At 38.2% G+C, this 15,504-nt stretch overlaps 2 protein-coding genes and 1 long non-coding RNA gene across 8 annotated transcripts in view; 2 read left to right on the top strand and 1 right to left on the bottom strand.

Annotated features, from left to right (window-relative positions):
* On the top strand, positions 1-4,062 carry LOC148185854 (uncharacterized). 2 transcript variants are annotated; one of them, XR_015775597.1, is made up of 2 exons: positions 1-3,066; positions 3,283-4,062. It is a non-coding gene; the product is annotated as an uncharacterized LOC148185854 (long non-coding RNA). The 2 variants fall into 2 exon arrangements; XR_015775596.1 differs by having other exon boundaries at positions 3,280-4,062.
* Positions 1-9,476, top strand: part of ppfia2 (PTPRF interacting protein alpha 2) — a 253,750-nt gene extending 244,274 nt beyond the window's left edge. For all 3 annotated transcript variants that reach the window (XM_088073032.1, XM_088073033.1, XM_088073034.1), the window contains one exon: positions 8,191-9,476. The gene's annotated coding sequence lies outside the window, so the exon portion shown is untranslated. The remainder of the gene's footprint in view (positions 1-8,190) is intronic.
* The window catches only part of acss3 (acyl-CoA synthetase short chain family member 3), a 74,535-nt gene continuing 68,491 nt past the window's right edge, over positions 9,461-15,504 (bottom strand). For all 3 annotated transcript variants that reach the window (XM_088073036.1, XM_088073037.1, XM_088073035.1), the window contains exon 16: positions 9,461-9,946. In XM_088073036.1, the coding sequence (XP_087929162.1) occupies positions 9,863-9,946 (84 nt within the window). In that variant the 3' untranslated portion in view covers positions 9,461-9,862. The remainder of the gene's footprint in view (positions 9,947-15,504) is intronic.

Genomic DNA, 15,504 nt, shown 5'->3' with positions numbered 1-15,504 from the left:
ACAGACTCTCGCTTTGTTAAATACACAGCTTTCCTCAGAAGTACTTAAAAACATAGTGGATTAAAGCGAAGATGGTCAATTGTTTCCCCAAGATTTATGTTTGTCTCTTGGACTTGGCATGCCTGTGCATTTCTTTTGCCAGGTAGCTGTGATAAGGTGATAGAAGACGGCAGGGCGAGCAGTGAGCTACCGTCTCATACTGATGTCTCCTCTTTAATGTTTGTCCAAAAAAGATGAGTCAGACATGGTCCAAGCTTTAGAAATCTGCTTCAAATAAATGAGGAGTTCAGTGCCTTACACAGAGATGAGTTCAAAGTCCATTTACATGTTTATTATAGTTCAAGGCTCCTAAAAATAAACCTTATGATACTTATCCAGACTTTCCGGATTACAGAGTGAGCTCGCCCTAGTTTCATTTCCAAACTGTTTTCTTGGTACTGCCAGGTGCAGTAAAAAAAACTGTTATCTCTCTCAAGTATTTGCTTTGATTTGACTACACTGTCTCTCTACATCTGTCGTGTCAACCTAATGCAAATGACTAAGATGACACTGAATTCTGCTTTGCTTTTTAGCAGTCAAGCTCAGATTGTAAAATCATAGTATTGTATGACATAAAAAATAATGTAGAATGCAATTAAGTCGTGGTATGTAATGCCATAAAAACACAATAGTGAACAAGGGTTCTCTCTGGGTCTTGTTCACGAGTGCGGGAAGGATGGAACAGGAGATCGACAGGCGGTGCAGCGTCTGCAGTAATGCGGACGCTGCACCGATCTGTCGTGGTGAAGAGGTAGCTGAGCCGAAAGGCAAAGCTCTCAATTTACCGGTCGATCTCCATTCCTACCCTCACCTATGGTCACGAGCTTTGGGTAGTGACCGAAAGAACAAGATCGCGGGTACAAGCAGCTGAAATGAGCTTCCTCCATAGGGTGGCTGGGCTCTCCCTTAGAGATAGGGTGAGAAGCTCGGTCATCCCGGAGGAGCTCGGAGTAGAGCCGCTGCTCCTCCGCTTTTCAAAGTGCACCTCTTACGATGTATTCACACAGTAACACAGCTGCCATCACAAAGCGTTTTAGGCAACTTTCTGCAGTGAGTACAACAGGCAAAAAAATGTTGAAGTCCTAAACCAGTATCATTACAATCCTACAGAATGTAATAAGTGCTGAGGCTAGAGGCACAGTAGACAGATAATAATGATATAATGCTCTGACTGCAGGCCTATCATAAAACAGAGCAATGTTAGGAAAATAAATAACACGACAGCTACAGGGAGAGAGAGAGAGGGGGAAGACAAAGCTTGGGGAGGGGGTTATTCTGCTGGAAAAAGTTTGTGAGTTACATCGTTATAACAATAATTTTGTGATTCCAAAGAATTTGCTCATGCCATCAAGCATGCTGTGGGCTGTTTCAAAGGCTTTCATCAGCTTATTTTTATAAGTACTCCCACACAGCAAAAAAAGACAATAGAGTACAAAGTGTAGTGAGAGCAAAGGGTTGAATTCTGGTATGGTGTGCAAAACAGATTCAATGTAACTGTACTCTGCATACAGTATAACTGTCTTAGCTTTCAGAATTTATATTTTTCTTCTGCTGTAAGATGCCACCACAAAAAAAAACAAAAAAACAATTACACACAGGGCAAGATTTGCATAGACGCATCCACCCAAAAAACAGCATCATTACCATGGTGGTGTGTCACTACGTTGCTCTTTTGAATGAGGGTGTCCTGAATTTGTCTACAATTTGTACTGTTACCTTTACTTTCTATGAAACTTTGGGGAAAAGAGAAAAAAGATTTTAAAAAAAAACAATTTAATGAAAGAGAAGTCAAATAGTAGAGTCAAAATTTAATTTGAGAATGTGATTAGGGCCCGAGCACTGACCGGTTCAAGAGGTGTAAGAAAATATTGATACACTTGAAGACACAGTACACAATCACTTACTTCACTACTTACCATTTTGGGTAATTTTTGATGACATATACTACACTATGAAGGTTTTGGGTCATTTTTGACGACATACTATTAGGGGTGTAAGAAAATATGGATACACTTGAGTATCGCCGTACTTTGCGTCGGGATACTGTATCGATATTCAAAAATACAATATCGATTTTTAATAGGCCGCTTTCTTTGCGTTCATACTGGAGTTGCGCTTCATTTTGTGTTGTGTTTAAACATCCGGACCGCTGGAGGCAGTGTTGCATTTTCGGCCAATTCACTCTTCTTCAACTTAACAACACACGAAGAAGAAAGTCGTGCTGTACACAACATTGAGCTGTGAGACAACAGCTGAAGTGAGAGTTCATTTTGGCGTCCACAACAAAGAAGACACTAAAAACTTCACCAGGAGCCATGCTGTTTGCAAAATATGTCACGCCAAAGTCAAATAGTCGGGAAACACAACGAATCTGAGAGCACACTTGTCAAGACACCACCGTGATGTGCAGCAAACGGAGAAGCTAACGGCTAATAAAAAGTCGCTTTCACGTATGACGCTTGGACGTGCAGGACCACTGAATCGTACGTCACATTACAGATGAGTGGAAGCTGGATTCACATGTGCTACAAACAAGAGAGCAATGCAGGATAGTCACACGGGAGAAAACATCGCAGCGTTACTGAAGGAGGCTGTAACCGTCAATGCATCAAACATGAACGTAGCGGCTGAACTTGCAGAGTGCAAAAAGCACTGAAATGGTCAGAAGTGGCGCGACTACTCGGCAGCATCAGACGTGTAACTTCTCTGAAGCTCTGATGAAGGATGCCACCTTGGTAATGTCAGAGGAGAGCATGCCCACTCTGTCATCGCATCACTCCAGGCCAAGCTTGTCCAGAAAGCCTGGCTCCAGAAAGCTTGGATGACAGTGAGACAGTGAAGGACATCAAGGCTGCTGCAGCACAAGATCTGGGAAAGAGATATGCCAAAGAGAGGGAGACAGTGTGCATGGCGTCAACTCTTGATCCTAGGTTTAAGGATCTGCCCTTTCTGTGTGAAGCAGAGGCCAAAGAGACCTAGTCCAAGATGACTGATGCTGTGGTGGCTGTCATCAAAAAGCAACAGAATGTAAGTAAATAATTATAAGGTTATTTGTTTTTATTACATACATTAAAGGTTATATACATTAAAGTGGATAGATTTGAGTAAATACAAATAAAATATATTGACCATATAGTTTTAATAGTTGTGCAAATGGGTGAATTTGGGCTCAGGTTGTGTTTTTGTAGTTAAAGTAAATTTACTGTAACAGTAATACTAATTTGATTTGATGTTTTTCAGCAGCAAGAACAGCTGGACAATCAAGTGGAGGAGACTGACCAGTCAGCCAGAGGAGGTTGATCACCCAGTCCCCCCATGAAGAGACCGAGGAGCTCATGTGCATTGGCTGACTCGCTTGGAGCTGTGTTTGTCTCTGCCAAAGACAATGCTGCAGCAAAAACTGCACATGATGCTGCTGCAGCTGAGATTAACTGGTTAAGAGAGGAAGCTTGTTTTTCACTCAAAGAAAATCCTTGTAATTGAACATGAGCATGAGTACCCTCAGCTCTCCACAGTAGCAAAAGTGTTTCCTGTGCATTCCTGGAATAAGTGCCTCTGCAGAGAGAGTTTTCTCCACCGCAGGAGACATCATAACTGCACCGAGAAGTGTTGAAAGTTAAAAGCATGTGAGAGAATGTTCACCACTTGTGTTTTTTGTTTACATATCAGTGTTTACTTTCTGAATCCCGTGAGCACTTTATTTTTCATTGATATAGGCAGATGTATTTTCCTTTGTTCAGATTGCACAAAAATAATATTGATGATGTTAAAGGCCAGGGGCTAGCATCTGTTTTCTTGTTACTACTTGAGATATTAAACAAACTACTATACAACAGAATGCGAACTTTTAAAGCAGGATCTACAAATCTATACTGTAATTATTTTTTGTTAATTTGTTTACTCAAAGAATGCAGGCACTTGCTAAGACGCACAGATGTGATGGTTCCTTTGCTCACGGTGGAATGTTTACTGACTGTCACTGACTTTGATAAAAAAAACTAAAGTTTTTACTTTTTACTCAGATTTTATGCGTGTTCTTTATATTATGACATTTTTCCTGAAATAGATTTTTAAAAATAAATTTAAAAAATTGCAATATATCGGCTTGCTTACAGTATCGCAATATATATCGAATCGTGACCCCTGTATCATAAACATATCGTATTGCCAGTTTCATGCCAATACACAGCCCTTTGTACAGATCAGGGTGTAAAGAGCATGTTGCAAGTGGTGTGAGGAGGTTTAGCTCAGTGGGTTAGGCAGCCGGTTGGTGTCTCTGAGATTGTGGGATCAAGCCCCAGTTAGGGCAGGCAACTTTTAAAGATTATTGTCCAAATAGTTTCTAAATTACCTCAGATTTTACTTTGACATTTCTTTGCATATATTTCTTGATTTTGACAGAGTATCACAAGCCGTGTCTAAACTGTATGAATCTACAGTCAAATGATATTTTATGGCATAGATAAAATATTGACTGATATAAGGGTCATATGGTGTTGAAAGGAAAATTCAGTTTCAGCAGTGATGTCTGTCAAAAACTTGACTGATATATGAGTCAGGCCGATATTCCTTGATTTCGACAGACGCATCTGCCCATACTGGTTTTACCTGTTTCTGGACAACGTCACCTGATTTTTCACCCAAAACGATATATTACTCAATTTACATGTTTTAATTTGCTCTGCAATATCACAATCAGTGTCTAAACTATGAATCTACAGCCAAATTATATTTTATGGTATAAATAAAATAAAATATCTGCTAATATCTGTCTGCTGTGCTGAAACAAGGGTCATATGGTGTTGAAAGGTAAAATTCAGTATCGGCAGTGACGTCTGTCGAAACTTGACTGATATATGAGTTAGGCCGATATTTCTTGATGTCGACGCATCTGCTGATATTGGTTTTACCTGTTTCTGGACAACTTCACCTGATTTATCAGCCAAAACGATATATATATATATATATTTCATCTCACAATACAGGGGTCACAATTCAATATTGCGATACAGTAAACAAGGCGATATATTGCGATTTTCTACTTTATTATTTTAAAATCTGTTTTAGGAAAAATGTCATGATGTAAAAAAACACAAAATCTGAGTAAAAGGTGAAAACTATTTTTTTATTAAAGTCAGTGACAGTAAGTCAGTAAACATTCCATCTTGTGCAATCTGAGCAAAGGAACTATGACATTTGTGCAGTCTTAGTAAAGGAAATAACATATTTTCAGAATATCAAATAAAACAAATAAAGTGCCTGCATTCTTTGAGTAAACAAAGTAACAAAAAAAAACTTAGAATATAGATTTGTAGATCCTGCTTTAAAGGTTCACATTCTGTTGTATGGCAGTTTGTTTAATACCTCAAGTAGTTACAAGAAAGTGTAAAATAGATACTGGCCCCTGGCCTTTAATATCATCAATACTATTTTTTGTGCAATCTGAACAAAGGAAAATACATCTGCCTGTATCAATGAAAAATAAAGTGCCTGCAGGATTCAGGAAGTAAAGTGAAATGTAAACAAAAAATAAAAATGGTGAACATTCTCTATTGTTTTTAACTTTCAAGTGTTATTCCAGTTTGTCAGTTCTTATTTTTTAATGTCAAGGTTGTTGTGGATGATGATGAATCGGTCAACATGTCGAGCTTTGAGGACACTTCTCGGTGCAGTTATGATGTCTCCTGCGGTGGAGAAAACTCTCTGCAGAGACACTTATTCCAGGAATGCACAGGAAACACTTTTGCTACTGTGGAGAGCTGAGGGTACTCATGCTCATGCTAAATTAAGAGGATTTTCTTGGAGTGACAAAGGAGCTTCCTCTCTTAACCAGTTAATCTCAGCTGCAGCAGCATCATGTGCAGTTTTTGGTGCAGCATTGTCTTTGGCAGAGACAAACGCAGCTCCAAGCGAGTCAGCCAATGCAAATGAGCTCCTCGGTCTCTTCATGGGGGGACTGGGTGATCAACCTCCTCTGGCTCGGACTGGTCAGTCTCCTCCACTTGATTGTCCAGCTGTTCTTGCTGCTGAAAAACATCAAATCAAACTAGTATTACTGTTACAGTAAATTTACTTTAACTACCAAAACACAATCTGAGCCCAAATTCACCCATTTGCACATTTCTTTTTTTCTTTTCTCCTTTTTTTTCATAATTATCCAAGTCCAACTATTAAAACTATATGGTCAATATGTTTTATTTGTATTTACTCAGATTTATACACTTTAAATGTAATAAAAACAAATAACCTTATAATTATTTACTTACATTCTGTTGCTTTTTGATGACAGCCACCACAGCATCAGTCATCTTGGACTAGGTCTCTTTGGCCTCTGCTTCACACAGAAAGGGCAGATCCTTAAACCTAGGATCAAGAGCTGACGCCATGCACACTGTCTCCCTCTCTTTGGCATATCTCTTTCCCAGAGCTTGTGCTGCAGCAGCCTTGATGTCCTTCACTGTCTCACTGTCAGGCTTTCTTCTGTGCCCATGACAAGCTTGGCCTGGAGTGATGCGATGACAGAGTGGGCATGCTCTCCTCTGACATTACCAAGGTGGCATCCTTCATCAGAGCTTCACAGTCTTGAGAACTCATTCAGTGTGAAAGTATCCTTTTCACTTCGTCTGACCTCTGGTGAAAGGAGTGCTGCACAGATGGCTGGTCTTTGTTCTAAAAAATTCTCCATCATTTCATAAGAGCTGATCCACCTTGTGACATCTGTGATGAACCTGTGTTGATCCGTCTGATCCCGCCACCTCTGGCAATCTCCCGTGCCTTCTGCCACGGGAGATTCAGGCTGTGTGCAAAGCATCGCACGCAGGTCATCTCTGCAAGTTCAGCCACTAAGTTCGTGTTGGATGCATTGTCGGTTACAATGACGGATCTTTTGCCGATAGTATCTATCTGCAGGCTTGCAGGCAGCAGTTTCAGGACCAAAGATCTAGGACCCTCGTTTTTTGCAACAGCGCCACCCAGTGAATTGGATGAATGCAAAAATACAGGTTTATTCCACCAAAATAGTACTTATCAAGCTCCACCCAAAATAGTACTTTAAAAGGATACACTCTGAACTGAACAGAGTGTAAATACTGAATATGAATTAAGTTTACTTTGTTTAAAATGAGACACAAATATTTGGGAATTGAACAGAGAAATGAGCAACAATTAGCCACATGGCATTGTGTAATGTTAATGTTAAACTATGGCAGTACCGCAATTAAAGGCACTAACGTTAACATATGCTTTAGATAACATTAACATTAACCTACATGCTAACTCTAGCTTCCCTAGTCAGTTCAGACGTTACTATTAATGTCAGCTGATAACTTAAAACAGATCATGACATACTTTTATCTTTGGAAATGTATGCAGGCTACTGGAAAGACTTAATCCAACATTATCAGTGTGTGTATAGATCCATGGTGTGCATGGCACGCCCTTCTTCTTCTTGTGTTACGTTTGAGCGGAAGAGTGAATTGGCTGAAGATACAACACTGCCACCAGCGGTCCGGGTGTTTAAACACAACACGAAATGAAGCGCAGCTACAGTATGAACATATAGGAAACGGCTGATTAAAAATCTACATTTTATTGTTGAATGTCGATACAGTATCCTGACGCAAAGTATCGCGATACTCGTGATGTATCGATATTTCCTTACACCCGTATGTTGTCAAAAATGACCCAAAAACGTCATAGTACTATGTCTTAGAAAAAGACCCAGAATGGCACAAAAATGTCATAGAGTTAAATGTTGTCAAAAATCACAAATAAAGTCATTGAGTAGTATGTCTTCAAAAACCACAGAAAAATGTCACTGTAGCATGTCGACAAAAACCATAAAAAAACATAACAGTATAGTATGTCGTCAAAAATTATTTTAAAAACGTGAAAGTATATTATGTTGATAACAATCAAGATGAAACGTAACACTATAGTATGTCATCAAGTTATGGAAAAATGTCATAAAACGCCGAAGACAGCAAAAAACTCACCAAATTTGTGTTTACACACAAACTAATTACAAGGCAAAAAATCAAATATACATCAATTATTTCAGAAAATATGTGATGATCTTCCCCTTCTTGTCTTTAGTAGCCTCACCGACGTCACTCTGCCTCATTTAAACTACTTCCTCTTCTCTCCCTACAGGTACAGTTCTAAATGGCGATTAACAAGTGGAGCTGCTGGACAGGCCAACCTGCGAGGAACAAACCACTCTGACGACACGCACTGCCAAGAAGCCCTGACCCCTTTCCCCCCCAACCCTCTTCTTCCTCTTTTCTCCTAAAATGGGCACCACATGTCGGTGCTAAACTGTCCTGCAGGCTGCCCCGCTGTCACCATTTCTACCTTTTACATGTACAGTAACTTGTCGAAGCATAACGTACTGTGTATTTCTTCTACAGGAGATGTGTAGGTTATCTGTAAATAAATATGCCATTTTTTAATATATACACACATCTATGTATAAAAAGATATTCAGAGTTTGTGCAAAAAAAAAGTCCCTGCCACCTCATTTAGTGGACCATAGATTAATATATGCTGCTCTTTAAACTGTCTCCATATTACCCCGCCCTCTTTAGATCATTTTGTACATATGGTTTTATTTTTTCATTGTGCTAATGATGATAAACCTGTGCTGCACCATAGAGAGAGGAAGAGACTGGATGTTGTGTGAAAACCTGCCCTCTAGTGGTGTCTAAGAACCACTTTGAGCCCCACAACAAACCCCATTATCCTTTCTTACAGACTCGCTATCGTAACACGAGCATTTTAAGAGGACATGTCGATGCACCCGGACGACATGACAAGCACTTTGATACAACCGCATCAACTCAATGGACTCTTTAGTAGCCAAGGACAAAACAAGAGACGCCATTGCTCTCTGAAGTCGCACAAAACTTCTTCTCAGAGAACAAAAAAAAAAAAAAAGCAGGACGTCATTCATAGAACCTGTCACTTGTTGTACTGTATGTTTTGTCAGGCGATACATTAACAAAAATGGACAACTACACACTCAGCCGAGCTGGCCTTCTCCCCCAACCCCTCAGATACTAGAACAGAGGAAATAACTGAAAGACAGACTGCTTTAGCTCATAGTGTGCATAGAGTGTATATGACCATGTTGAAGTGAGGTGACATTTAATGACAAACCTGTTGCTTGCTGTGACTTACATTGGTGTAACTGTTAACTCTTTGTTTCCGTCAGAGTTTCCAGGGTAACCTATCGTATGGCCCTGATATCTGTCTTTTAGTTATTTCTGATGGACGACTCCAACAAGTCTCTTAAATTTGTTTTTACATCTTCGATTTGCACGAACAATGAATCATTTTTTTTTGTGTCCATTCTTTTTTTATTTATTACTTCTTGTACTTTGGTCAAAACTAAGTGGTGAGCAAGCAAATTTTCATTGTCAATAAAAAAAAAAAAACTACCGTCAGTGAATGAGCTGTCTTTTTTTCATTCATAATTCAGCATGTTTATGGTTAAACATTAGCTGTGCCTTGCCTCTGCTCATTAACTATGCATGTGCAAAGAATGTAGTAAATTTAAGCTCACATTATTACTCAGATAACATAAAAATGAGGTAATTTCACTGTTAAAAATGGAAATGTTAACCTGTAAATTGTATTGGCATCAATGTTTACCTTCAGCTTGACTGAGAAGAAGAATGATTACAAATTTTGCTTCTACTTTCAGTTCACATTTCCCAGAACCAGTGCATGGTATGGAGCGCTTGAAAACATCTTGTCGAGGGAGTGATTATGTGTTGCCAGAATGTATCCAATTTCAGTTTTCTTTTTCATCAAAAGGGTGAGTTCAGGCTGCGGGAGGTCTCAGGGATTTTTCTAGCTGCCTCTCAATTTCCTTGAACACTTCTGGGTCCTCAATAGTTGGGGTGATCTGGAAAAGATAAAAGAATCCTGCATGATTACACTGGAAAATAGGGGCTAATTTGTAAGCAGATTTATAATGATTATTGACACCAAATTAAGAAAGTAATTTAATGATATGAGAAAGTCGTTATGTTAACATGAAGATTATGAAGGTATTTTAGTATGTCTGAAACGCGTGTCAAAAAAAAAGCTAATAATCAACAATCAACATGCAACGCTATGGCGCGTCTCTCTGAGCTAAAATACGCAGTTTTTAGCCAATTTTGAGACGGGTCAAAATTTGAGATTTTTGCCTTACTATACTATGCGATTTTCAGTCATTTTTTCAACATGCTATATTATGACTTTTTGGCCTTTTTTTAGCCATTTTTTCAACATGCTACACAATGGCGAGTATCTCTGAGCTTTAATAAGCACTTTTCAGCCAATTTTTAGACAGGTCAAAATTTGAGATTTTTGCCTTACTATACTATGCGATTTTCGTTCATTTTTTCAACATGCTATATTATGACTTTTTGGCCTTTTTTTGCCCCTGTTTTCAACATCCTATGCAATGGCGCATCTTTCTGAGCTATAATAAGCAGTTTTTAGCCAATTTTGAGACGGGTCAAAATTTGAGATTTTTGCCTTACTATACTATGCGATTTTCGTTCATTTTTTCAACATGCTATATTATGACTTTTTGGCCTTTTTTTGCCCCTGTTTTCAACATGCTACGCAATGGCGCGTATCTCTGAGCTATAATAAGCAGTTTTCAGCCATTTTTGAGACGGGTCAAAATTTGAGATTTTTGCCTTACTATACTATGCGATTTTAGGTCATTTTTTCAACATGCTATATTATGACTTTTTGGCCTTTTTTTGCCCCTGTTTTCAACATGCTACGCAATGGCGCATCTTTCTGAGCTATAATAAGCAGTTTTTAGCCAATTTTGAGACGGGTCAAAATTTGAGATTTTTGCCTTACTATACTATGCGATTTTCGGTCATTTTTTCAACATGCTATATTATGACTTTTTGGCCTTTTTTGCCCTGTTTTCAACATGCTACGCAATGGCGCGTATCTCTGAGCTATAATAAGCAGTTTTCAGCCATTTTTGAGACGGGTCAAAATTTGAGATTTTTGCCTTACTATACTATGCGATTTTCGGTCATTTTTTCAACATGCTATATTATGACTTTTTGGCCTTTTTTTGCCCCTGTTTTCAACATGCTAGGCAATGGCGCGTATCTCTGAGCTATAATAAGCAGTTTTCAGCCATTTTTGAGACGGGTCAAAATTTGAGATTTTTGCCTTACTATACTATGCGATTTTAGGTCATTTTTTCAACATGCTATATTATGACTTTTTGGCCTTTTTTTGCCCCTGTTTTCAACATGCTACGCAATGGCGCTGTGATCTCTGAGCTATAATAAGCAGTTTTCAGCCATTTTGAGACGGGTCAAAATTTGAGATTTTTGCCTTACTATACTATGCGATTTTCGGTCATTTTTTCAACATGCTATATTATGACTTTTTGGCCTTTTTTTAGCCGTTTTTTCAACATGCTACACAATGGCGCGTATCTCTGAGCTATAATAAGCAGTTTTCAGCCATTTTTGAGACGGGTCAAAATTTGAGATTTTTGCCTTACTATACTATGCGATTTTCGGTCATTTTTTCAACATGCTATATTATGACTTTTTGGCCTTTTTTTTGCCCTGTTTTCAACATGCTACGCAATGGCGCGTATCTCTGAGCTATAATAAGCAGTTTTCAGCCATTTTTGAGACGGGTCAAAATTTGAGATTTTTGCCTTACTATACTATGCGATTTTCGGTCATTTTTTCAACATGCTATATTATGACTTTTTGGCCTTTTTTTGCCCCTGTTTTCAACTTGCTACGCAATGGCGCGTATCTCTGAGCTATAATAAGCAGTTTTCAGCCATTTTTGAGACGGGTCAAAATTTGAGATTTTTGCCTTACTATACTATGCGATTTTCGGTCATTTTTTCAACATGCTATATTATGACTTTTTGGCCTTTTTTTGCCCCTGTTTTCAACATGCTACGCAATGGCGCATCTTTCTGAGCTATAATAAGCAGTTTTCAGCCATTTTTGAGACGGGTCAAAATTTGAGATTTTTGCCTTACTATACTATGCGATTTTCGGTCATTTTTTCAACATGCTATATTATGACTTTTTGGCCTTTTTTTGCCCCTGTTTTCAACATGCTACGCAATGGCGCATCTTTCTGAGCTATAATAAGCAGTTTTTAGCCAATTTTGAGACGGGTCAAAATTTGAGATTTTTGCCTTACTATACTATGCGATTTTCGGTCATTTTTTCAACATGCTATATTATGACTTTTTGGCCTTTTTTTGCCCCTGTTTTCAACATGCTACACAATGGCGCATCTTTCTGAGCTATAATAAGCAGTTTTCAGCCATTTTTGAGACGGGTCAAAATTTGAGATTTTTGCCTTACTATACTATGCGATTTTCGGTCATTTTTTCAACATGCTATATTATGACTTTTTGGCCTTTGTTTAGCCGTTTTTTCAACATGCTACACAATGGCGAGTATCTCTGAGCTATAATAAGCAGTTTTCAGCCATTTTTGAGACGGGTCAAAATTTGAGATTTTTGCCTTACTATACTATGCGATTTTCGTTCATTTTTTCTACATGCTATATTATGACTTTTTGGCCTTTTTTTGCCCCTGTTTTCAACATGCTAGGCAATGGCGCATCTTTCTAAGCTATAATAAGCAGTTTTTAGCCAATTTTGAGACGGGTCAAAATTTGAGATTTTTGCCTTACTATACTATGCGATTTTCGGCCATTTTTTCAACGTGCTATATTATGACTTTTTGGCCTTTTTTTGCCCCTGTTTTCAACATGCTACGCAATGGCGCCAGATCTCTGAGCTATAATAAGCAGTTTTCAGCCATTTTGAGACGGGTCAAAATTTGAGATTTTTGCCTTACTATACTATGCGATTTTCGCTCATTTTTTCAACATGCTATATTATGACTTTTTGGCCTTTTTTTGCCCCTGTTTTCAACATGCTAGGCAATGGCGCGTATCTCTGAGCTATAATAAGCAGTTTTCAGCCATTTTTGAGACGGGTCAAAATTTGAGATTTTTGCCTTACTATACTATGCGATTTTCGGTCATTTTTTCAACATGCTATATTATGACTTTTTGGCCTTTTTTTGCCCCTGTTTTCAACATGCTACGCAATGGCGCGTATCTCTGAGCTATAATAAGCAGTTTTCAGCCATTTTTGAGACGGGTCAAAATTTGAGATTTTTGCCTTACTATACTATGCGATTTTCGGTCATTTTTTCAACATGCTATATTATGACTTTTTGGCATTTGTTTAGCCGTTTTTTCAACATGCTACACAATGGCGCGTATTTCTGAGCTATAATAAGCAGTTTTTAGCCAATTTTGAGACGGGTCAAAATTTGAGATTTTTGCCTTACTATACTATGCGATTTTCGTTCATTTTTTCAACATGCTATATTATGACTTTTTGGCCTTTTTTTGCCCCTGTTTTCAACATGCTACTCAATGGCGCTGTATCTCTGAGCTATAATAAGCACTTTTCAGCCATTTTTGAGACGGGTCAAAATTTGAGATTTTTGCCTTACTATACTATGCGATTTTCGGTCATTTTTTCAACATGCTATATTATGACTTTTTGGCCTTTTTTTGCCCCTGTTTTCAACATGCTAGGCAATGGCGCGTATCTCTGAGCTATAATAAGCAGTTTTTAGCCAATTTTGAGACGGGTCAAAATTTGAGATTTTTGCCTTACTATACTATGCGATTTTCGGTCATTTTTTCAACATGCTATATTATGACTTTTTGGCCTTTTTTGCCCCTGTTTTCAACATGCTACGCAATGGCGCGTATCTCTGAGCTATAATAAGCAGTTTTCAGCCATTTTTGAGACGGGTCAAAATTTGAGATTTTTGCCTTACTATACTATGCGATTTTCGGTCATTTTTTCAACATGCTATATTATGACTTTTTGGCCTTTGTTTAGCCGTTTTTTCAACATGCTACACAATGGCGAGTATCTCTGAGCTATAATAAGCAGTTTTCAGCCATTTTTGAGACGGGTCAAAATTTGAGATTTTTGCCTTACTATACTATGCGATTTTCTGTCATTTTTTCAACATGCTATATTATGACTTTTTGGCCTGTTTTTGCCCCTGTTTTCAACGTGCTACGCAATGGCGCTTATCTTTGAGCTATAATAAGCAGTTTTCAGCCATTTTTGAGACGGGTCAAAATTTGAGATTTTTGCCTTACTATACTATGCGATTTTCGGTCATTTTTTCAACATGCTATATTATGACTTTTTGGCCTTTGTTTTGCCCTGTTTTCAACATGCTACGCAATGGCGCGTATCTCTGAGCTATAATAAGCAGTTTTCAGCCATTTTTGAGACGGGTCAAAATTTGAGATTTTTGCCTTACTATACTATGCGATTTTCGGTCATTTTTTCAACATGCTATATTATGACTTTTTGGCCTTTGTTTAGCCGTTTTTTCAACATGCTACACAATGGCGAGTATCTCTGAGCTATAATAAGCAGTTTTCAGCCATTTTTGAGACGGGTCAAAATTTGAGATTTTTGCCTTACTATACTATGCGATTTTCGGTCATTTTTTCAACATGCTATATTATGACTTTTTGGCCTTTTTTTGCCCCTGTTTTCAACATGCTACGCAATGGCGCGTATCTCTGAGCTATAATAAGCAGTTTTCAGCCATTTTTGAGACGGGTCAAAATTTGAGATTTTGCCTTACTATACTATGCGATTTTCGGTCACTTTTTCAACATGCTATATTATGACTTTTTGGGCTTTTTTTGCCCCTGTTTTCAACATGCTACGCAATGGCGCGTATCTCTGAGCTATAATAAGCAGTTTTCAGCCATTTTTGAGACGGGTCAAAATTTGAGATTTTTGCCTTACTATACTATGCGATTTTCGGTCATTTTTTTCAACATGCTATATTATGACTTTTTGGCCTTTTTTTGCCCCTGTTTTCAACATGCTACGCAATGGCGCGTATCTCTGAGCTATAATAAGCAGTTTTTAGCCAATTTTGAGATGGGTCAAAATTTGACATTTTTGCCTTACTATACTATGCGATTTTCGTTCATTTTTTCAACATGCTATATTATGACTTTTTGGCCTTTTTTTGCCCCTGTTTTCAACATGCTACACAATGGCGAGTATCTCTGAGCTATAATAAGCAGTTTTCAGCCATTTTTGAGACGGGTCAAAATTTGAGATTTTTGCCTTACTATACTATGCGATTTTCGGTCATTTTTTCAACATGCTATATTATGACTTTTTGGCCTTTTTTTGCCCCTGTTTTCAACATGCTACGCAATGGCGCGTATCTCTGAGCTATAATAAGCAGTTTTCAGCCATTTTTGAGACGGGTCAAAATTTGAGATTTTTGCCTTACTATACTATGCGATTTTCGGTCATTTTTTCAACATGCTATATTATGACTTTTTGGCCTTTTTTTGCCCCTGTTTTCAACATGCTACGCAATG

The sequence above is a fragment of the Plectropomus leopardus genome, chromosome 22 (genome assembly GCF_026936395.1).
Source record: "Plectropomus leopardus strain MGB_pleo_1.0 chromosome 22, ASM2693639v1, whole genome shotgun sequence".
Classification (NCBI taxonomy): Eukaryota; Metazoa; Chordata; class Actinopteri; order Perciformes; family Serranidae; genus Plectropomus; species Plectropomus leopardus.
This window is presented reverse-complemented; position numbering and strand designations above follow the sequence as displayed.